Source organism: Hoplias malabaricus, chromosome 1 (genome assembly GCF_029633855.1).
Source record: "Hoplias malabaricus isolate fHopMal1 chromosome 1, fHopMal1.hap1, whole genome shotgun sequence".
Lineage (NCBI taxonomy): Eukaryota > Metazoa > Chordata > Actinopteri > Characiformes > Erythrinidae > Hoplias > Hoplias malabaricus.
This window is the reverse complement of record NC_089800.1, coordinates 38,422,729-38,447,159: the sequence shown is the minus strand read 5'-3', so window position 1 is coordinate 38,447,159 and position 24,431 is coordinate 38,422,729. Positions and strand designations below refer to the sequence as shown.

At 39.8% G+C, this 24,431-nt stretch overlaps 1 protein-coding gene across 1 annotated transcript in view; it reads right to left on the bottom strand.

The window, feature by feature from the left end:
- The window catches only part of traf4a (tnf receptor-associated factor 4a), a 50,432-nt gene that overhangs the window by 10,751 nt on the left and 15,250 nt on the right, over positions 1 to 24,431 (bottom strand). The window contains exon 2 of the mRNA XM_066662478.1: positions 5,605 to 5,656. Coding sequence (XP_066518575.1) covers positions 5,605 to 5,656 — 52 coding nt within the window. The remainder of the gene's footprint in view (positions 1 to 5,604; positions 5,657 to 24,431) is intronic.

The following is a 24,431-nucleotide window of genomic DNA, read 5'->3' as shown; positions in this document are numbered from 1 at the left end:
TACACAGGGTTTCTTTCTAGAATATTAACAAAGACATTAAAGCTACAAAGACATTATCTGGGGTACACAAGAGGCTGGTCTTGCATTGCCTCCCAAAGGAGAGTCTGGTACCTATCATTGTTTAATGTGGTCAAGAACCACCTACGACTGTGGGAAAAGATCATTAATGGACACAACAAAGGACCAACCACGAGTCTGCCATTCTGGAATGACGTGTATATCCCTTCTGCCTCAATGCAGTTTTACACTATAAGCTATTTTTTTAAAAAAAGAGTGATGAGTCCCTTCAAAACAAAAGGTTATTGTATGGGAGGACTCTTAAATTTGACATGTTAATGTAGAGATACTTATTCCAGATGGTATACGGCTGCATCTTTACAGAGTATTAGTAAACCCATGAAAATTACGGTGGGTGTGTAGCTGAATGATTGAGTGTGTATGTATGCATGTATGTGTGTGTGTGTGTGTGTGTGTGTGTGTGTGTGTGCGTGTGTGCATTCGCTACACACAGCCGCAACTGTATTTCCCTCTTGTTCGTAAAGATGAAGAGGGATGAGGCAGTGCTCTATCCAATCAGCCCAAATCCTTTCCCCCATCACAGAAAGGCAGGATTTACACACACACACACACACACACACACACACACACACACACACACACACACACACACAAGGACGTGCTGTGGGAGGATCACACACAGGGCAGCACTGAAGGCGTATCTGTCTGTCAGCCACAAGAGAGTCAAGAGGGGCTCAAGTTATTTTTCACTAGATCTGAAACCCAGTTCTAATCAGGGCGTAGCTTTTTCTGACACACTGCAGATTCATATGGATTCATAATATTATCTGAATCTTACTGACATTAGAATATAAATGTATATTAGTGAGGCCAGATACAGACATTTGATAATTAGTTATGGATCACATACACCACTCAATCTCCTAAATGCATGAATAGAGTGTCTTCAGTCCAGAGAACCCAGTTCTGCTGTTCCAAAGCCTAAGGATGGGAAGATTAATACCCTTACAGTCGACAACAGGCATTGGGAATGGAGGATTCAAGCCTTTCTATGGAGATTAGACAAGCTATATTTGCACAAATAAACATCAATGTCAGCAAGAGCTAGAAGAGCTGTTTACAAACATTTAGACATAATACAAGTATATTAAAAATTTGGAAATTGGCATTGGATAATACAAACCATAATCCACATATCAATTTCTGCTTATTACAGAGGGGACCTCTGTTTTTCAGGTCAAATAAGACCTTAGGTTTTAGCGAGTTTCTGATATCCATAAATGAACTGAGGGATTTGTGGGACTGTGGGTTTCTTAATAAAAGGTTTCTTTAAAACGAGGGAAGAAAAAAAAAGAAAAGTTAAGCATTATATGCCCCATCATATGATGAATTCTGTTCTCTTGCCACTATCCTGCATTATACAGGGCAACAGAGGCCAAATCCCAGCAATAAGATTTCCAGATAGAAATAGGGAGGGGGTAAAAAAAAAATCAACCTAAAACTGTCACGTGTAGAGAACCAAGCCTTTGGGAGAAAAAAAGAAAAGATCAGCTGAAGTAAATGCTAATGCTTATTCATTGTTCCAGTGCGGGGGATTGTGGAGGTTAGTTATAATAATAACCTTTTAATAACACTTCCTGTGTGAATCTCGGGGGCTTAAGCTGCTCCGAGTGGAAATGATTGGCTTCAGGGTTCATGCCATCTCCCTGAAGCTAATGGAGTCAGCTTACAGTCGCTCAACTACTTTCCATAGCTCTTTACCACAGAGTTTGGAGAGGCTGTTAGATGCTGGATGAAGAGTGAATTCTGTTCACTGCCATGTGTCTCAGTTCAAACACTTTGCACAATATTCTTACAACACACACTCTATACCTCTATCACTAACGCTAGTCTTACAAACTAAATCATGCTACTTCATGTCACTGACTCATTATTCATTCATTGTCTGTAACTGCTTATCCAAGTCAGGGTCGCTGTGGGGACGGAGCCTACCGGGAATCACTGGGCGCCCTGGAGGGGTGACACACACTCGCACCTACGGACACTTTTTTGAATCGCCAATCCACCTACCAACATGTGTTTATGGACCGTGGGAGGAACCCGGAGCACCGGAGGAAACCCATGCAGACCCTAGGAGAACACAGCAAACTCCTCAAAGACAGTCACCAGTAGCGGCACTTGAATCCACAACTTCCAGGTCCCTGGAGCTGTGTGACTGCGACACTACCTGTTGCACCACCGTGTCCCCCCCTGACTCTTTATTTAGTAATATTAGTAACCTAACATGGTTAAAAATGAGCTAACATAGCCTGGAATCAGCTCACATGTAACACTACTGCTGAATTTTCAGAATGACACACTATAGCATGAATTCCAAGCTAGTTTATACAAGCAAATCAACATCAAACATACAACATTACTAGTTTGGTACTAGTAATATGCCAGGTTTGCTAGCAGGATAAGAATAGGAAATTATATTTCCCACTCAGGGTTACGCTTAGTAAGTCTACAATAGCATTACCTGCATGAATGTATAAATAAATGTGTCGTTTTTTACAATTTTTTCAATATTTTTACAAATATTAAATAATATAACATACTGGAAAGTCTCTTGGAAATACATCAATCAGACATTTGAAATATTCAAAGTGTAGTTGCTTCCACTGTGTGTATCAAGGCGATGGCTGCTGAGGCCAAACAGAGTGCAATGTTCAACACTTCATTTTTTTTTTTTTTGTCAACATCACTCACATATCAATACACTAAATCTAGTTTCAGTTTACAGTGTAAACACATTACTTGCACTACAAGTGGCTTGTACATTACAGAAGAACGGAATTTGAAAGACAAGCCAAAGGCATAAAGGGAACCAACTGACTTTCCACTTAAGTAGAGGACCTTGAAAAAGAGAATCGATGATGGGCTGATATTATATCAGTCTTACACACATCTCTGGTGCTCTTGGCTTTCGATGAGAGTAGAGTTAGTCCATTGACCCCCCCTCACACCCAAGCTTTAGAGGATTAAACTGTAAGCTTTTAGAAACACATGCTGCATTCTCCACCTACATTTACATTCATACAGAACTGTGCACTGTCGGATGACTAAGCAACTAGCAGGTTCTTGAGAGTTACTAAAGTCAGTACTTAGGTGCAAAAGGGCTGTAATTGAGGCTATTTATGAGATCATGATAAAGATCTTGGCGGGATTAAACTGTAGGAGCGCACAGCTTCAATGCAGAACTAAGCCCTCCTCATCTGTTGAGTGGCATAGGAGAAAATGCTTTGAATTTTCAGCGCAGAAAGCTTGGTATTTCCCCTAACCATGGCCTGATTAAATGCTTAAAGGAGGGGCTGAAAAACAAGCCAAAACTTTAATTAAAGAGACAGGGTGGAATCCTCCTCTTTTGAGGGGTGTAGTGCAGATTATCCAAAACGTAGGTTGTAATTTCCTTCCATAAATAGTTTCTGAAACGCAATGAAGCTTTTGGGGGAATCTATATATCTATAGATACGTGTCTCTGAAATAACATCATCTCATTTTTAGCCTTTTGCCGCAATCTCCCACACAACTATATCCATAGCTTCTTACAGTTTTCTTAGTCTTGACATCACAGGCGTATCAAGCAAACAATGCCTGAGCCTGGAATCGCTGACGAAATTCAGACTTATTCATCTCAAGGGCTGTGATGTGACATTTTCCGTGCCGTCCAGGAGACGGCATATCTTCCCTTTTCCAAGCAGACGCAAATGGAGACTGAGACAAATTGCGATGATTCATTCCTTCTTCTCTCTCTCTCTTTCTCTCTACCTTCTCCTCCTACCTCTGCGCTCTTTCTATCCTCATCTGACAGTGCCTCAGTAATGAGGAACATACAGTGGTTGGTTAGTGTCATTTGCAGGTAGCTTCGCCTGGACCTCCTCTGTGAAGCTACAGTTCTTTGGCAGACAAAGACACCCTGCCACCTTCCCAGTGGATAGATACAACATGAGATGAGTGTGTGTAATCACATACGGCTTGCCCACTCCCACCTTGGGGTGTAATTTGATTATGGGAATAAGCTGTGTAGCAGCTGGAACAAGGCCCCGCTTCAAATTGATGCTCTCAGTTAAAAAACAATTCAGAAAAAAATCTAATTAGGACTATGTCGTCTTTACCTCACTGCAAAATACAATGCAGCTTCCAACTGTGCCCAAGCATAAAGTATGTATGATCCCCAATGAAAATAAGGAACTGATGGGATGATCAGAAGTAGCTCAAAAACATGAGCATACCCAATGTCATGTCCAACGCATTCACTGGAAGTATATATTGGTGCCCTGACCAATTTTTTTTTGGATGATCTAAACAAATGTTTGTGATCCAGACCTAACCGTCTAACACCAGTACACTTTTACTGATGTTATGTGACTAAATGTCATTAAATACTCACAGAAATGTCCCACCATCAGAAACCCTACACAGAATTGCTGTAGTAATGTGGAAAAAATACCTAGTATGCTTTATTTAATAAACATATATATATATAATTTTTGCAATGCTCAAATGTAGTTGGTGAAGACATTCAGTGTTTAATTCTGCAGTGGATGGGTGGTGAATACAGTATGTATTTACAGATAATAGCATATTATTCCGTATGTATTTATAGATAATAATATGTCATACAACACAGGGGGTCCGGCCTTGTAGCTTAGCAGAATCCTCCTAAGTATTCAAATGTTTACCCCTCATACAATAAACAATTATTCCTCACACAATATAGGGGGTTTTCCATCCACCAAATTTTTGCGAATTATGAAAATACGCATTTAAAAATTTAATTTTATTGTTCAAATCCCCAACCTATTAAATCAACCTGGTTTATATAAATTATGTTTCTGATATAAATGGCTGTAAAAACTATTCTCTTCAAAAAACAAAGAAAAAAAACCCACTTAAATCTGTCCATCTCCCTAGTTTAGATGCTGCACCTGATCACGGGAGCCTACGTCATCTAAAGTTTATTCGCAAAAGCGGATGGATTATTTATATACATTTATATGGGTATCTATTTATTGCGCATAACATTTATGAATTCTTGGACGGAAATCCAGTGTATGCTGAAGACATGGTCTGCAGAAGAAACAACAGAATATTTGTCTTGATGAGGTTGTGTGGTTAAGGTATATATATTAAAAAAAAGGGTTTATGCTCATCTCCAAAGTGCTCTAAACACAGAGCAGTATAATTGGGTACATCTATATTTTGGAAGTGGTTGATGCAATGTAGTGGGTAACACCACTGCTCTCTATGAAGGAAACTGGGCTTTGATTCCCAATGCAACCAGACCTCTCTACACCAAGTTGTTGGGCAAGACTGCATTCACCTCCCTGATTACCATTTTAATGGATGGTGGTCTGGATAAGCCAGTCTGCCAAATGGTATAAAAAAAATGGAACTGTTTCTTTGATTGATTGGAGCTTGTTTGGGGAGCTTGTGAGGCCAATTTTTGTGGTAAGTTGGAACTGATTATATTTTATTTTATACCAAATTATCCCTCAAAACCATGGGTCTGTGTTGATCGGAGAAGGTTTGGAGGTTTGTTACCTTGGCGTAATCCAGTGGTAGCTGGTCCTCTGGACACTTGAAGACCCCTTCACTGCAAAGAAGAGAATAAAAAAAAAACATATGTTAATACCATGTCTGTTCAACAGCAAACATCACTTTTGATCATAATTTTCAGACGGCCAGAATCCTAACCGAGGAGCCAGTTTACAAGGCTTTGTTTATTGTAACACATTGATGTGTGTGAGGAGACCAAAAATGAAGACCAGCTTCTCCACCCTCGCATTCCAGCAGGAGAGCTGAGTAATCAAACAGTGGCTTCAATCCAGCCTCAGCTCACACCCAAGCAACAGTGCATTAACTCATCCACATTACAATCCCGAGCCAATGATTCTTCTTGTCCACCTCTTTTTCTTTCCCTATGACGTATACACAAGTTGGCGCTTTTAAAACTTTTAAAGACAGTACAGACACTAACCTGAGCCACCTTTCTCCAAAAACGTACAATGGCTCTTGTCCAAAGTAACTTTATTTTTTTTAATAATCTCATCCCTCCTGTACGAAGCTTAAAGTTCCTCTGTTTTATTCAGACAGTAAACAGTGACAACTATGTGGGGTCTGGCATATTCATGACATAGCATTGCCTGAAGGGTCCTTTGTGCTTTGTGCCTGGTCTTTGCCCACAGGGGAAATATTGATTACTTATTTTCCTTGTTCAAAGGGTGGGGCAGGTGAGTGGGGAGTGACTTTGCTTTGTTGTAGCTTTCTGTGTTTATCAAGAAGGGAGAGGAATATAGGGATAAGGCTGGAAGGCTATTTGTGTCTATATTAAAAACTGCAGATGTAATTCTAGCCTTCATCTTGGACACATCATCACATTAGTGATTGATGCAATAGGGCTATTCACTGTATAGAACTGTGTACCAGCCCCCTCCCTTGCCCCATCCCACATTATGGTCTCAAACACATTAAGGTGGTGAGCGATTCTACAAATTAACTCTTGATGAGGCCACAGCTGGTCACTGAAAACCATTCCAGGTGACGACCTCATGAAGCTGATGGAAACAGTGTGCAAAGCTGTCATCAAAGCAACAGGGGGCTACTGTGAAGAATCTAAAGTATAAAATATATTCTGGTTTGTGTAACTGTTATTTGTTCACTACAAAATTCCATATGTGTTTCTTCATAGTTTTAATGTCTCCCATATTCATTTACAATGTAGAAAATAATAATAATAATAAAATCAAACAAACAAAAAAAACCTTTGAATGAGAAGATGTCCAAATCTTTTACTGGTACTATATACTGTATATTCACAATATGGAAAGTGGCCCAAAACAAAGGAAACCCTCTATGAGGGGGCAGGCATTTGACTGGTAGTGTGTATATATATAATGTCATAATTTGAGAGAGAGAGAGAGAGAGAGAGAGAGAGAGAGAGAGAGAGAGATGGGGGCGGCAGAGGAACAGTGTGATTTAGAGTCATTTTGGAGTGGAACAGCTCATTAGAGAAGCCCTACTGCCAGCAAGACCTGTCCACAGTACTACTGACACCATGAAATATTTACACTGGTAAATAATGGAATGAATGTGTGTGTGTGTGTGTGTGTGTGGTGTTGGTGTAGGCTTATAAAGGACGGTAATCCAGAAATGATCCAGAGATTACTTGAAGGAGATGTATGTGTGAATGCAACTTGATATTTATAAAAATGTGTGGCACACTGTATGGCACATTTGCTCGTATGGAACTTCACACAGAAAATAAAATAAATAAATAATTAAATTACAAAAAAAATAAAAAATAAAAAAAAATAAAAAAGGGATCCCCAGTGGTGAGATAATAAGCATGAGCTACTGGCCAACACACAGGGCTTTTCCAAAGTGTAGTGAACAGTCCTTGTATCAGAAGAAAAGGGTAGAAAATAGCCCCTATGAGCACTGAAAAGTAAAAACAACAGTGCTATTTCAGTTTGAGGAGAAGAGGCAATTCTTTGTGTGCATGTCTGAAAAGGCTGAAAGTACGTATGAATGCAGTATCTCAATTAGTTGCTGTTAAGCTGAAGGCTCCACAAGAAGCTTCTGATGAATGGGACTTTCTCCAATTCCGTAAACAGACTTGAAAACAATAGGATGCCCAATCAGAGCTGTGAACAGCGAGAAAATCCCACAATATCCCCATTGAGTCCCAAGGGCCCAAATCTGTAGGGGTGCAAGTCACCTGACGAGGGTCAACACAGGTCCTCAGTGTGTGGGGGGCACAGTCTGGCCCCAGCTGCATGAGACCTGATGACCAAAGCTTAATGTAACACACTCGTTTCACTCCATTAGGGTCAGTGTGTCAGCAGGGCACTGGGCGAGCACTTAATATCCTTGATAGGGTCTAAAAAAAGACCAATCAATTATTCGGCAGAGATTTTCACGACAGAATTACAGCCTAGCTGCTAAATAAAGCACTTTATGACTGGCCCATTAGGGCCCTAACATTCACACTCATGCTACAGAGAGGTGATTGTTCTTTACATCTGGACCCAAGGCCCCTGATTAGTGTGTTTTTTAGAAGTGTAAAAATGCAGGACCATCAGGTTAAAATCAGATTTATAAAACACACAATCTTCTGTTTCACCAGAGTTAATCTCATTAATGAAAAATATGATGAAAAATATTCACTGACCTACTATTCACAACAAAAACTAGATGAGAGCTAAATAATATTAGTAATTTGAAGACAAGAACTGTCAAAATGTTTTGCACTATTTGTCAATGAATAAAAATGAAATGATAATCATTATCAGATTCCTCACTTAAAAACAGAATATCACAAGCAAGTAAAACTTGAAAAACTCTCCACCTGTTTGCTGTTTCAGGGCTATGACTCCTGAAGGAAACATTAATTGGGAGTCAACTCTTCTTCACTATTTTTTTTTTAAACTGTTGGCCAATGATTCATAGAGTTAAAACTCCTGGCGTTGACTCAGAGCACTTTGAACTTAAAATGTTAATGTTAAACAAATGTAAAATGTATGTGAAAAAATGTGGCAATATTAATGACTTTTTAAACGTAAATTAACTTTTAAGCTATTTTTAACACTTAGTAAACAAGTTAGTAATAAATAATACCTGTTTTACCTAGTAAAATATTTTAAAATTAATTACTAAAATTCAGCTATTTTTCATTTAATATTTTTAGTTTCCATTGACTAAAAGGACACCTATTTTCCAAAAGAATAAGACTAAAATTTAAATCAAGATCAGCTGCCAAAATGAACACTTTATAACACTTTAAAGTCAAAATCAATTATAAAACCATTGTGTTCTTTAATAAATAATCTTTGCTTGGCAAATTTATAATAATATTTTTTACCCATATTATTAAAGGGATTATTAATTTAATAAATCTTTTTTAAATTATTAATTTCACTAATACATCCATTCTTAAAATGGTTTGTACTTTTTTTAATGACCATAATAAATTGGTGGGCTGTTGTTTGAAGCATATCTCAAATCTTAATGGGAACTTGCAGGAATTATTCTGAATTGTGCTAAGATACTAGACAAATATCAAATCATGAGGCCTTCCATCTTTCAATGAAGATATTCGTTTGGATAATTGTAAGGTTGTGGATGTACAGCACTAACGTTCATACTGAGAGAAGAAGGAGAATTAGTCACGGGGAGGGGGTAAAATGAGTGCCTCCTCAGCTGAGAGGCAGAAATCAGTGTGAGGACGTGGGTATTGCGCTGTCAGGCCAATTTCTTGCAGGCAGGATGAGAGATGCCCTGCAGCTAAACATTCAGATGCACATTCACTAACACTAGCTGACTACACAGCTCCAGCTCAGCCCCACAGAATCCTCCCTGCTCTCTGACCGCAAATTAAGATTTAGGCAAGAAGAGACAAAGACAAACAGCTACAGAGCAGCACAATCTCTATGACCCCAGAGCAGTGCTTTGCATCCTTCTAAAAGGTTAAGAGCACACATGGGGTGGGAATATATGGAAATGAGTCACCATTTTCTGCAGAAACCATTCTATTTTATACTGGGAATTTTAATATTTAATATATTTATTTTAATATACACTATATATTTTAATATTTCTGTGGGGATTTGATGCCAATAAACCATAGGAGCTATAATAAAGTCAGACAGTAATGTTACGTTATTAGTTCTTGATCAACAAGTTCACTCCCGCTTATCACAAAATTAAAAGATGGAGTTCCATCACTCTACAGAAGAGGTCTTCAAATACGGATCCATGTTTCAGGCCAGGATTTTAAAATGGCCAGTTTGGTCAGGTATAATCTCATACTGGCCGGCCACTGCAAAATCCCGAGCTGGAGACCACTGCTCTGCAAGATGCTGTTCCACTGCTCCACAACCAAATGCTGGGGACTTTATATCCCTCTAGTCGATGCCTGGCTTTGAGCATTTTGAAGTGCAGCAAGTCCGGCATACAATTTCATACCTTTTTTGGAGATTATTATTGAAAGCCTATGTTTAAAAAAAAAATGAAAATAAACATACACTTATGCATCCATAAACATACACTTTGACCCAAGGGACAAAAACACCTTGATTCACAATGCATAGTTTGAAAGAACTTATGAGTGACAAACAGACTAATGGCATACACTCTCTTGGAGAGGTGCTACGTCATGGCCTGGTGTGTTTGGTGAGGTGGCCACATTAAAATTTCAGAGCCCCGCTGGTCTCCTTTAACATGCAGACAGGCGTGACAGCTGCTCTACTGCAGCCATGACCAGTAGAGAACTGGACCCACGTGCTGCAGCAGCAGGACAGAGAGGGACACCCTGCTGGTTAAAAGCATACACACTCACGTCATCAAGGCTCTCCACCCACACTGACCACAGCAATCTGTCTCTCAGATGACCCCAAAACTACCACATATTACCAAGTATTACAGATTATTAAATTAATTTACAAATCTACATTTACAATTAAAATATTTGGAACCAAATACTAGCTTCTCTAACCATTAGGCCACATCTGCCCAGTGTAACTATTGTATGATAATTTTCATATTCAATTATTTATGATATAATAATATATAATACCATATTGACTATGCATTTAAATATTCCAAACAAAAAGGTTCCCAGTGCATAATTCATGAACACTGAATTGTTACTGAATCACCTAAATTCAAGTGCATGTTATAAATTACAGCCATGTTGCATTATGAACACATGATGCAAAACAGACTATTCTCATCTCAGAGGATCCTACCATCCTTTTTTGGGGTGACTGAACCTCCAATGTCCGCTTGAAAGAAGAGCATTCTCGGCTGTTCCTTCATTGGAGGGTCAGTCACTTCTGTTCCGCTATAGATGTGGACAGCCATCACAACACTGCATTTAGACTCACCACTACGCCTCTGACAGAGGCCCGAACAGAGCAGTGACCAGTCATGAGCGCACATAACAAAGGACGGTTTGGCAAAGGATAATGAAAGATTACTTATTTGGACCTTAAAAGTAGGTTAATGGGCTTCTTTAACTGATGTAGAGTATTATGCCAACATTGGACGTCCTGGTCAAACAGCTTGTTTTGTTGATTTTATATGGGTAAAGTTAATCCCTGGGCTCCTGGGTGGCTTAACTGTTGATCCCATCATGAGTACCACAACAAATAATAAGTTAGATGTCGAAGCTGGAATGAGGCTACACCCCTGCTGATCAAGTTCCAGTTAAACATTCAGAAGACTCTATGCGCTAGGTTTTCATTGTTAGCTTGTTCTTGGTTAGCACTGTTAGCGATACCAGTTGATAACAGCACATTATATGATCTTTTATGCATCAAAACCCATTAACATATAGGGGTTGGACAGTACCGGTGTATGACTGATTTAATAAGATGCAAATATATAGAAGCGCTAATAAACCATAAAACACTGCTGCTTTTATACAGTGATGTGCAGGCAGCCATCTTGGATTCTGAACTCAGGGTTGGTGAGGCTCTCCAGACTTATCCAGACAGCAGAAAATCCAACTTATGGGGGCGGTCTCGTTAAACCTTCCTACTTGGAACTGGGAAATTCTGACATCCGGGGTTGAATGGAATGTAGCCTTAACCAATATAATGGAACTGATGTTAGTGTTCCTCTCTGAGCATGTTAAGCTTTCCAAAGAATTTGAATTAGCAGCAGTTCACAAAAGTTAAGCCTGGATTCACACGTCTCAGAAGGAACATCTAGCTTTGGCCACCCTGTGTGAAGGAGGAATGCTGTGTTCAAATGATGTTATAAATTAAAATACATAAGAATAGAGATACATGTTTTTCTTTGCACAGCAACAGTATGTTATTTGACGAGGGGGAGCCAAATTTTGCACACAACTGTATGCTGCCTAACGGAACTGTTGAGTTAATTAAGACTACTGAAGTGAATCTTGCTGAGGACCCCTGCCAACTGTTCCTGAGCAGCACCTTTTGAGAGCTACAGTGTCTATTGATATGTATATAGGAAAGTGGAGTAGTATCTTGGTTCGTGATGTGTTTGAGTGCTCGCCAGAGGGTTTTTGATGCTCAACCCATTTGTTCGCCCCCTTATTTCACAGGAAAAGAAATGGATTAGCTTTTACATACAAACAAAACCTTAATGTGGTTTGTGTTCCAACTATTCAGCCTATCTGACTTTTTATGTCCTGGTAGATGTTTCTGTGTTTTAGCTCTCTGAGTGTTTGTAGAAAACAGGAGTCATGTTTCATCTCTGCTGGAGTTCCCTTAATCCCCCAGAATCCAGCTGAGTATGTGGGCTTCTGTGTGTGTGTGTGAGCGAGACAGGGAGATAGAGCTGTGCATCTGCCCACTGAACATATTCACCCCCAACTGTTCTGCTTAATGAAACTGTCACTACGTAGAATTGGACTACTGATAGGCAGCCATATTTACACATTCTTAGGAGCGCAACAGTCAAGTTCTTCTTACTTCTGAAAACATATGCATACAAATAGTGACACTGCCAAAAATGGGCCACTGAAGGCAATAGGCAAGAACTTTGTAGCATAAAGAACAAATTCTTTGTTTTCCATGAGGAACTTCAGCTCTGAAAATTCATATGGGATTCAGTCTATTCTACCACTGTCAGATACAGCTCAATGCTATGAGTCTGAAAGAAGACTCAACTCTGGGGGTGGTGGGTCCCTACAGATTTTATCAAAAAGAATAAAACTATAATCAAGGCAAAGAGAGGAACTAGATACAAACTTGTACTGATTTATGGTTTTGACTAGAAACTAAATAAATGTAAAGTGCATAAACTTAGAGGTGCTACTAGAGATATTACAATGGGGCCTTCATCCATCATCCAACCCTAAATGGTGGTGGGGGGTGGGGTGTTGTTGCTGACCTAGTGAAGGACCGGTTGGGACGATCCTGAAGTTAATTATTTATAAAGCATTAAATCAGTTTGAGCCAGACTTAAGACTTAAAGAAGTTTTCTTAAAGTCAGACAGTAGAACTCTATTTAAGAGTTCTTCAAAATCCCTGTCTCCTTCCTTTACATTTGTGCACTATTGCTGAATATGCCATGTTTTTGGTTTATTATAAAGCTAGAAATCACCCTGGGCCAGAACAAATCAGAGTTTTTCTTAAAGTATGATAGGAGGATGTAGTGCTGGGTGATAAAATGTTATTAATATGTTTCGTGATTAATTTTTACTCAGTAACGATGCTAAGCTTCGGGTAATAGAGCTCAATAAACTTTCATTTCTATTCCCAGTTTGCACAGCCAGCTGCACCCTATCGGGCACATATACTCATGCTATTACAGTAAATGAACAGGCGAGCGCATGAATGTGAGAACGTAAACAAATCTATATAATAGGTTTAATTCAAGTGCTTGTGTCTATGTATTAAATATATATATTAAAATGTTATAGTCGCCTATGTTTTGGGGTGTATTTTGTCTGGTAAGGCAATACCCTGTCAGAATACAAATGCAGAAATCTTCCCTCTCATGCAGGGAGAATTCCCTGTATGTGTATTTTCCTTCTGGGAAATATTTTCCCATTTGCCAGAGCTCGTTACGAAATCACTCGTTGCCTGACGTGGTTTTCCTCACATGTAATTATCTTCTCCGCTCGCAAAGATATCATACTATTTTGTGGTGAGAAAATGTTATTGTTGCAGTGAAAATTTCCTTGTGAATTTGAGTAATGTGCATAATATATATGTTGTATAGTAATAAACATTTGGTGTATTTAGTCTACATGTGTATATGTCCTTTTAGGACAAAATGCTTATTAGCAAAAGGGGAAATCCAACAGAGTAATAGTGAACACGCTAGGGGTAAACAGCCCAGCCGACAGGAACACATAGGCAAAACACAGTCATAAATCCTAGAGGCAGTCCAAATAGTCAAAATCAGAAAGAGAAACAAAGTCCAAAAAGGGAGAGGCAAAACCATAGTCAAGGAACAATAGATCAAAACCAGAAAACACAGATAGAAAAAAGACTTGGTACACTTTAAGAACAAGGACCATACTTCGCAAACACAACTTTTAGAAAGAGAGAGTTAATAAAGGGTTTGATACAGGTGCAACCAGTCAATACTTAGGAAAGTTAGATCTGTGATAGGTTGACTGGGTGGCTGGAGGAGTCATGTGACAGTCAGAGGAGTTCTGGGTAGTGGAGTTTTTGAGATCAGGATTCAGATTCGGTTCAACAGAAGGCATGAGGAGGTTTTCAACGGTTATTAATAATTAATTTAAATAGTCCCTTTCTCTCTTACATTTTCTTTATTAGCCCATGAAAATTGAAATATAATTTGCTCAAAAGTGAACACTCACTTTATTTTACTTCCATTCATAGTATCTGCAGCTCTGAATAAGGAGCAACTTTAGTCTGTGAATAAAGAACTAAATGAAACTCAATATGGTGTATATACTTAAGAGCCCTTAGAAGTTAACATAGGCAACCACACTGGGAAAAGCCATCTGTTACATGTACTTGATCTGAATATGTACATCACTTTTGTGTGTTTTTTTTTTTTTTTTTGTGTGCATTTTTGTACTTTACAAAAAAATGTAAAGTAAGTAGAAGGTAAATTAAAAGCCAAATAGCCAAACTCAGGTCACGCATCTGGCTTATTTCTCCCTCTTTCTGCAACACCAGCAGTGGTTACACTACATGCTGTTGAATACACTTGAAGAAGTTTGAGAAAGAGATTTTTGAAACAAATTCCCCATGCGGTTTGAGGGTCTGATGTTTAAAACAGACCTGCTTGGTGTCTCATATTTCCCACGCGTGTACTAGTGCATCTATAAAATCAGCTACGCTTGACTTGAAGTCAGAACTGATTGAATTTACAGCGGTTAAGTACAATCCACTTTTTTTTCCCTCTTAAATTTTACACGGCTGCAAAAACCATTGTCTTTAAACTGTGTGATGATGCAAAAGGCAGCAACAAAAATCGCCACAGGAGCAAACACACAGGTTTGTTTCGTGTTTCTTAAACTTTTCTGCTGCACCTCAGGCACAACAAAACTTCTCTGCCGATGTAGGTCAACAGTGTTGCTTTACAGTGTGGAAGATATCTGTCAAAGGAGTGACATTTCTGAATATGTTCTTAGCGTTACAATTACTTACTTCCATCTAGAGTATGGGGCTATATCACATATCATATTACATACAAAATGTGTTACATTTAGCATTTTAATCTAAGCTTTAGCTCATTACTTCAATGAGAATGGTGCAAATAACTTTATACTTTAATAACAAGTTTACACTGAATAAGCAGATACATGTAACATCACAAAACCAGAAACTGAAAATTCATTTTCCTCCCAAAGTTACATAGTGCAGTTTCTGCAGTGCTGAGCCCGGAGTAGCAAAGACAGAGACTCTGGTCTAAAGGGTCTGGCTCTGAAGTTGTAATTTTATGGTAAAAATACTACAGATATTACTTACCTATATACATTTTTTGGCTAGAATTGCTTTGTAATTCGTGATTTTTATTCATTTTATTCCCCTGAATAAGTTTTTTTTCAATGCATTTTTTACAATGAATTTTGGCTTTATATCTTTTATTTCATCCTATATAAAGCTAAAATATACAAATGAAGAACATGGTCATCCAAAGAAATAATAAGCATTTCAGCACTGCATATAATTTTGTAAATATTATGTCTCTGTAAAATCATATTATTTATGTATTTGTGAGCAATATATTTAAAGGCTAGACATACTTAACTTTCTTTCATTTTCCCCTATTATTATATCTTTCAGCCACAACTGCACTTCAGCTTATAAGACACAGCGTTTAGGCACCCCTGAAAAACACCCTGAGTATCACTCCGCTCAGTGAAATAGTGCAGGCGAGGTGCTGGTGGGCTGATTACTCAAAGGTAGTGTTGATCAAAGCACCGTATGGCATGTGACGCACTTGCTGTCTGAAACTGTAAAAAAAAAATAAATAAAAAAATTTGAACTCTCTCGCCAGTGACGCAATGGCACCTTCTTTTCCTCGCTTCTCCCAGCACTGAGTGTGTGTGTGGTGACATTTGGGAGTGAAAACCATCTGGGTCCAAGCACACACGAACCCGCAATGTTAAAGTTTAGCAGAGTAACACCATTCTTTGGTTCCGAATGGCAGACTGCTTATTTGAGGAGCTGGTCAGTACAGATTTAGTTCTCTTGTGACACTTGAAAATAAACACAAGTCAATACAATTAGGTTTAGTTCAAGTGTAGATTTGTTAGAGGTAACCAGCACAAAACTATGCAATTCATGCTGTTAAATAGTCTTTAATGTCTGAATATACTGGATACTGAGGTGTAAACTTACAGAGTTTGGTTTTTATGCATGTAAAGTAGCTTTGAGAATCACAAAATTGCTATATAAATAAAACGTATTATTATTAAAAATTATTGTTATTATAGTGACTGGATGGAAAAAGCTGTTTTTGGATAATGGAAAAATGACTGACTCTGATTTCTTGGCAATGGAGATAAAAGTTACCATGTAACATGCCCTTTTCACCATATAGTGCACTATTTTGGGGTTCGCTCATATTATAGTAGTGTCCAAAAATATTATTGACCATTCTTATTGTAGTCAAACACAATGCATCACAAAAAGTAGTGTACAGTGCACACTACTGGATGGTAGACACCCATGAAAAATAAGTAAAAACCTGCATGAGGTAGTGTATGAAATCAATCATTGCCCCTAGTTCAGTTCAGTTCCCCATAATAGTGCACACTATAGTGAAATTATAGTACTTATGGAACTTATATGGTAGGGAACAGTGAATAGGAAGCCATTTTGGACAAAGCCAAATCTTTACATTTAAACAAACAAATAAACAAACAGAAACCCTTCTTATAGTGCTATTTTGTCTTATGACCTACTGCATATAAATCTCTGCCAGGAATCTATTTTTAAAATCCAGGCTTTAGGCCAAAACCTTATCTTAAAACTATGTCTGAGACATGAGAGAATGTATTCATAAACATTTCATAGAGAAGCTTTCTCTTGGTGCTTTTAGAGCCATTATGCTTCACACGACTGGTTCCCATCACCTCCACTGTGAACAGTTCTGACTCAGTTTCTCTAAAGCAAAACACTTCACATCAAACCACAGTAAAAGATGTGTGTACATCTCATCCATTTCAATTATGCAGAAAAATGGTCAAACTCCCTAAGCTCTTCACAGTGTTTCTCTGGCCATAGCGAGCCTCTTAGCAAGGACCTTTGTTATTCTCTCATGTAAGAAAAATTCAAAATCATAGTTCATGGCCATGAAATGTTCAGCTAACTCAAATATCTTTACCAGGCCAGTTCCTCTAAAGGACTGCAGCATGTTGGCAGAAGAGAAATCAATTCCATTTCATTAGCTCCCACAGCCTTTTGCTGAGATCAGAGCTGATCTTACTGATTGCTGGAGCAATGCATGCAAGACTGCTTTTTCTAGTTTAATCTCACTGTCCAATGCAAACATCAACATCCTAGCCCTGGATAAATGTAGGAGAGATTTAATGGAGCCTTCACGAAGACTTCAGAGAGGGGAATAGATTTGGTGTAGGAGGGATGGAGGTGGGTAAGTCTTTTTAGTTAATGTGGGCATTTTGTGTGGGACGCTGAAGGTGTTGAATTCTCCCTTCAAATCATTACAGGTGTGAAACCTCAGAACTCTTGCTTCTTGGTTCTTTCACATCCATTTCCTCTTCCCTACTTCATTTTCTTATTCTTCTCACATGTGCGCATGTAAACTAACGGTGCTTTTTCACTGTATGATACTCACTCTACTCACTTGATACCTTCTTGTTTTTCCACTGTAACTTGCCACCCATCCTCCTCCCACAATGTAGCCAGCGACATCACAAAACACTGTCTCTAATGGGAGCCGCAGGTTTTGGAGATCACAAGGTGTGGGATTTTTGTTGTTGTTTCTTTGCGACTGAACAGGACTTTGCACATCAGTTCAGACAGAGCAATAGAGTTTTTTGCTTCTTGTTGCAACCTCTCCAAACCCCTTACAAGATGCCATTGTGTGTTGGATAGAAACTAATGTGATCACTAATGTATCTCAGAGATTTTTCATAGGGCAAGTTTGTGCTAAAATTTGTGCACTTTTCCACAGCAAGGTACCAACAATACTCTACTAGGGTCTACTCTGCTTTCTTGTTTGCTGTTCAATTAGGAAAATTTGGCAGCTGATACCAGAAACTGGATAATTGTTTAGTATCTGCTCACTTGTGGTTTCAACAAGCCGAGAAGGGACTACAACATGACAGGTAAACCTTGCAGAGCACTGATTGGCCGGAGAGACACTCTACATGGCAAAATGCAGACATCCAGCACAACTAGGCATTTATAAAATTTCCATTTGCAAAACTACAGGGTGGGCCATTTATATGGATACACCTTAATTAAATGGGAATGGTAAAACACAGAAATTTGTATGGGTGGGCAATGTTATCCGCAAAGAGCCGGTGAGGCTGCTGGTTTTCATTCCAACCAACCAGGAGGTCACATGATTAGATGTTTTACTGAGACTAAAGGAGTGAAATTAAAGGAGGTGTAAATGGACTTAAATCCAGCAACCACACCAGCCCTTTGCGTATAAGATTGCCCACCCCTGGATTACAGCCAAAATCTGCAATATTAAAATCATAATGACAGCTAAGAAACAATATGTTGTGCAGACACCCAATACACATGCACATGAAATGTTGAAGTAGAAATGGTAAACAAATCTCTTCACGGTCTCATTTTTTTTCCTTTTAATTACAGATGGCAGGTCTAATTTTAGTGTGGTGAGCAGGGAGGTCAGACTTTTGCGCTGTGGAAAAGGGCAAAACCCCTCAAGACATGCAGCGCCTCAGTAATCCTGAAGAACGCCAAAGCAGATCTGAGCAGTTTCTTGTTCTTGACGAGCGTGCTAAAAGGGACACTGCCTATACAAACGTGCCACTTGTGAAAGTGCCAGTAATCCCCTCTAAAATTCGGACAAAAGGATAACTCTGCCTTCAGGAGTCGCATCTTAAGTTAGAAGTGGTGCATAGGAGTCTCATAAATGATTGGAGGATTCAAGCACTAAATATAACTGTGGGTATTGAGGCGGTTTTTACAAGTGCTGCTCTAAGCTCAGGTACTCAGAAGCAGGATATCGTGTGGATCTTAAAGATGGCTCTATTTCTCTGACAATTCCCAGCATTTTGGATAGCAGGATGCTTGCTTTTCTGTCTCCAGACGGCGTGGTAAGCCCCATCGCCTTAGGTCATTTAAACGCAGCCCAAAATTCTCTTTATATATTACAAGAGTAAGAGACCATAGAACTATTCTTTTCTCTATTCTGGAGCTCTGGAAATATCTGATCTGCAAGATGTTTTGAAACAAAGCCATTCACTCTAAACTGGCTTTTGTAAATACTTCTGAAAAACTTTCACACAAATGAGGAACTGCCAAGAAAGCCCTCCTTCATGTTCACATATGCTGTTCCAGAGGGTTGGACGATGCGCATTTTGTGTGGTACGGCAGACCACAGTCAAACATCAATAACTGGAAAGTTTCCAAGCTTCTACTGTATTAAAAAAAGGCAGATGATGCTCTAAGCTCAGAGCGTGATGAATCAAAGCAGTCGTAAATGAACACATTCATCAGCGTGGGTGTTTATGGCATGCAATAGCGTCATATCATCTATTATTGAGGGCAGTGACGACCAAAGTTCAGACCTAAAAACTGGAAAATCTGAAAGGAAATCTTCTAGAAAGAAATAATTATAAGGTTTAATCTTCTCACACTGAGTGGAAAGGCCTAGCTGTGGAGTCATTTCATCGTAAGAATAAATAGACCTCTCCAAAATCTTGATAGAAAATGTGTACTCAATATAATATAAATACCAATACGGCCTTTATACAAGTGAGTACTGGTAGATGAGTCACATTTTGGCTCTCGGATGCTCTCTCATTGCTTTTTGCAATCTCTTAATTGGCTGCATAGCTCTTCTGACAGATTCTTGAAAACTTGCACAGTAAGCTGTGGACATTTGGCCAGTTTTAGAAAAAAAAAAGCTATATTGCCTTAAATTATGGATAAGATGGTAATTGTATGTTAAACTGTGGAAACAAATCATAAAATACTACAAAAAAAAAAAAAACATACATTTTTTATAATGCTCGCCTATTGTTCTTAAGATTTCTTGTTCAGTAAGCTGTATGAATTCTCTCCTAAGTACTACAGCTTTCACTAGCTATTTTGTTTGTAATAATAAATAGTAAATAATAATTTAAGAGGTCGCTGAGTGGCTTAGAGTGCCTAATCCAATTGTTGGTGTCTCTATAGCTGTCACGTGATGCAAATGAGAATTTTGGGCGGCACGGTGGCGCAGCAGGTAGTGTCGCAGTCACACAGCTCCAGGGGCCTGGAGGTTGTGGGTTCGATTCCCGCTCCGGGTGACTGTCTGTGAGGAGTTGGTGTGTTCTCCCCGTGTCCGCGTGGGTTTTCTCCGGGTGCTCCGGTTTCCTCCCACAGTCCAAAAAACACACGTTGCAGGTGGATTGGCGACTCAAAAGTGTCCATAGGTGTGAGTGAATGTGTGTGAGTCTGTGTTGCCCTGTGAAGGACTGGCGTCCCCTCCAGGGTGTATTCCCGCCTTGTGCCCAATGATTCCAGGTAGGCTCTGGACCCCCCGCGACCCTAAATTGGATAAGCGGTTACAGATAATGGATGGATAATAATTTAAATAATAATAATAATAATAATAATTTCAACTTGCTTTGAAATGTAATTAATTCGTTCATTGTCTGTAACTATTTATCAGGGTCGTGTTGGGTCCGGGGCCTACCTTGAATCACAGGGCGCAAGCACACATTCACACCTGTGGACACACTTTTGAGTAGCCAATCCACCAGTTCTTTAGTCAGTGTATTTACATGCACTTAATAATACGATAACAGATTTGGTGAGTTATCTCATTAACATGTTTACATGCACTTGGAAAATTTGATAATGGGAAATCTCAGAGTTGGGCTGGATGACATGGCCAAAAACTATATCATGGTTTATTTCTTAATTCCAGTATGCAATATAATTGTGATATCGATATGAACAATATAAAAGCCAATACAAAAGCCATCAAAACTTTCAGTATCGATGCTGCTCATGGTATGCTAAGAAACTATGTGATTACAAAGATTGTAAACATTAAGGTTCAATTCAAGCTGAGAACGGTAGACATTCAAATAAAGGTTACGCAGGGGCCTTGGCTATTTAGAGAGTTAATGGCAGTTCATAATCATATTCTTTTTGAACATGTTCTTCAACAGCGAGACCAATGTTCCCTGGTGGGGACAAAACAGGCACAACAATGCCCATCAAACAAGATCACACCATGACTGGAACACATTAGCATGAGGCTAATCCATGGTAGCTAGTGGCTGAGGGGGGATTACCTCAGTGTATCCGTGCTGCCTCTCCCCGTGATCCTACCCTACAACGGCAGGTGGGATGGCTGGATAATCCCAGAGCCCAATAACTTAACGCAGTGTTGCTTTTCGTCAGCTCACAATCTGCCACCCGTCCCCTTGGCATTGTGCACATATACGTTGGTGTTCAGGCTTTGTCTTTCTTTTGTATTTCACTTGAGCTTTTGAAAGCTATAATTTATTAATGTTCTTTCACACAATGCATGATGCAGCTTTCTTATTAGAGGCCTATTCTGTCATACAATGCATGTTTTTTCCTAGCGGCACGACCCAGCTTTTATTAGGTGGTATAATCCTACTTCAAATTCCCAAACCCACACACTTTCATGACAATTTTTTCGTCAGTTGTTAACTGTGGGTTGCAGTTTCACTGGAACAGAGTGAGTCAAAAGAACCAAAGGAATGCCCTCTTCATCACCCTACCAGCTCGAGCATGGACAGTACAAAAGCTTCTTAGTGTAGTGCCCTGTGTCCTAGTAAAGATGGATTAAATAAAATCTAAATTGACTCCATAAGTCTGCTGCAACTCTCCTGTTAGCTCTGCATGGCTACAAAAGTCTTCATTGTGCACTGTACATAATGTCAAGACAATGGTATTTAACATCCTAAAAAGCATTGCAAAAATAAAGTTTTCATGTTGTTGCATAAATCAGGATGTGTTTCAGTCAGATGCTAAGCCAAGTTGGTGTTGCCTGGGCTTGTGGCAGTAATACTTTTGGCATTCTGGTTTTATTGAGTAAGCTAGGTGGCCATCTCCAGCAACAAAGTTATGGTGCTTTTCCACCGCATGGGTCCGGCTCTACACGACTCGACACGGCTCAGCACGCTTAAAGCTTGTCGCTTTTCCACTGGCAGGGCTCCCCCGCGAAATGGAGCCGGTGACCTCGCAAAACCCCCGTCTCTAGGAATCGCTGGCTTTGAGAACCACAACAATGGCAGCGCTAAGTTAGGCGCTGTTTACTCAAAGTATTCACCTGTTGTTGTTTTTTTGGACTGAACACGGCTCTGTGCCCCAGTCCTCAGAGATCAGTTATTTCTGGTTGCACATTCGACATTCACTGAAAATGTTCGTCTACCATCGGCCAAATGAGCATTTAAATGTCTTCAAAACACCTCGAGGTAAAGTTGCGAGGTGCCATTGTGAGTCCGATAAAAATAAATGTGCAAGCTGCTGTAATTTAAAAGACTTAACAAAACGGCAGTTTGTGCTGGATTTGAATGAGCTCTGCATTTCATGGTGAGACACATCTCTCTGTCCAATCAGTGCTCTGCATGGTTTACACGTCACCATTTAGTACCTACTCTGCATGGTTGGAACCCGGAGCGAGTTGGGACTGAAACCCTACCCGTTTCCAGGGACCAGGTACCAGAAATGGCCAGTGAGCCGTGCAGAGTTGAGTAGAGTAGAGTTGTATAGGTTCCATGCAGTGGAAAAGCGCCATTAGTGTGAATCATTATCTGGGACCTGTGTGTTTTTAGAAAGGGGGTGGATTTTCTGACTGTCAGGACTGAGACTAGCCCACCAACTAAAAATATCCATTCAACAGCATCCTGTGTCCACTGATGAAAAACTGGAGGACAACCAACACAAACTGTGCTAAGACAGATGAGCTACTTACTCTCTGTCAGTGTCACTGTAGTTCTGAGAATGATCTACCACCCAAATCATACCTGCTCTGTGGTGGTCCTGACCTTTGATATCAAGGGTGAAAGGAGGCTAGCAATGCATTAAGAGCAACAAATGCACTACAATTGTATGGAATTGGTCTGTTATTGTAGAACTGCAAAGTGCTCCTCTATGGTCAGTAGAGCTGATGAAATGAACAGTGAGTAGGGAACAAGGCAAGTGTTCCGAATCCAGTGATCGTTCAGTGTAAATCCATGTTTAAACAATGCAAGTAGTCTCAGGTTTGCAGTAATATGATAATTCTTCCTAGTAAATTCAAGAGTGGTAGGTGTGAATGGAATGGCTTATCTTGGAAATGCTGGAAAGGAGGCATTATTAAGAGCAATCCCTGTGGAATTCAACCACACCCTCAAAATGCAACCTTACTGTCTAATTATGCCTTCAGCATCCCTATCCTCGCAGGAGACATGGGAATGTAAGCTGTAGACAAAGGGAGAAGACCTCGCTGGGCTTTTCCAGTTGGAGGGTTGATTAAAAAAAGTTGTTGGGAAGTGTGGCACTTATTTTCGGGGGAAGTTGAGGATACGGATTGTTATCTGCAGCTGAGTAATTGATGGGCTGAGTCACAGGCTGCTGGTGGATGGTGAGGGAACGCACACGCACCTAATCTGTCATGAGTCACTTCCACCATCCTGAGACCAGAGCTCTGAAACTTTTGCTCTTCTGCTGATGCTTTTGCACTCTCTCCCTCTCTATTTCTTAAACATCCCTTGAAATCAAAAGCCTCTTAAAAAGCCTGAGCAAGTCAGAATGGCTTCAAAGAAAAAGAGGGGCGGGGGTGCATTACGCATTACGTAATTTGAACGTTTCTTCTGCTTTGACTGCAAGTCTATAGATCAGAGAGAAGGCCTGGCGGGGGGATGGAGAGATGGGAGAGCGAAAGAGGGAAAGATGGTTCATCATTTATTTGTCAGCGGGCTCATTCATCTCTGAACGTCTGCTTTACTCCTCAGCCTGAACACCGATTGGCTGGGACCACCGCTTTAGTGGCCATGGTAACGAGGGAAGGTGAGGCTCTTTGTGTCAGTGAGAGAAGGGCGTTCATCTCTGTGTGTGTGTGTGTGTGTGTGTCTGCGAGAGAGAAAGCAGGCTGTGCAGACCTACAGCTGTTAAAAGCATGATCAAGCTCCTGATCACACCCTCAGGCCACCGTTGGTAGGTAATCCTCACTAAGACAAGCAAACGTTTAGGGAAACACAGTCTCTTCATTCTTCCCCTACCACTGAGCAATGGCTT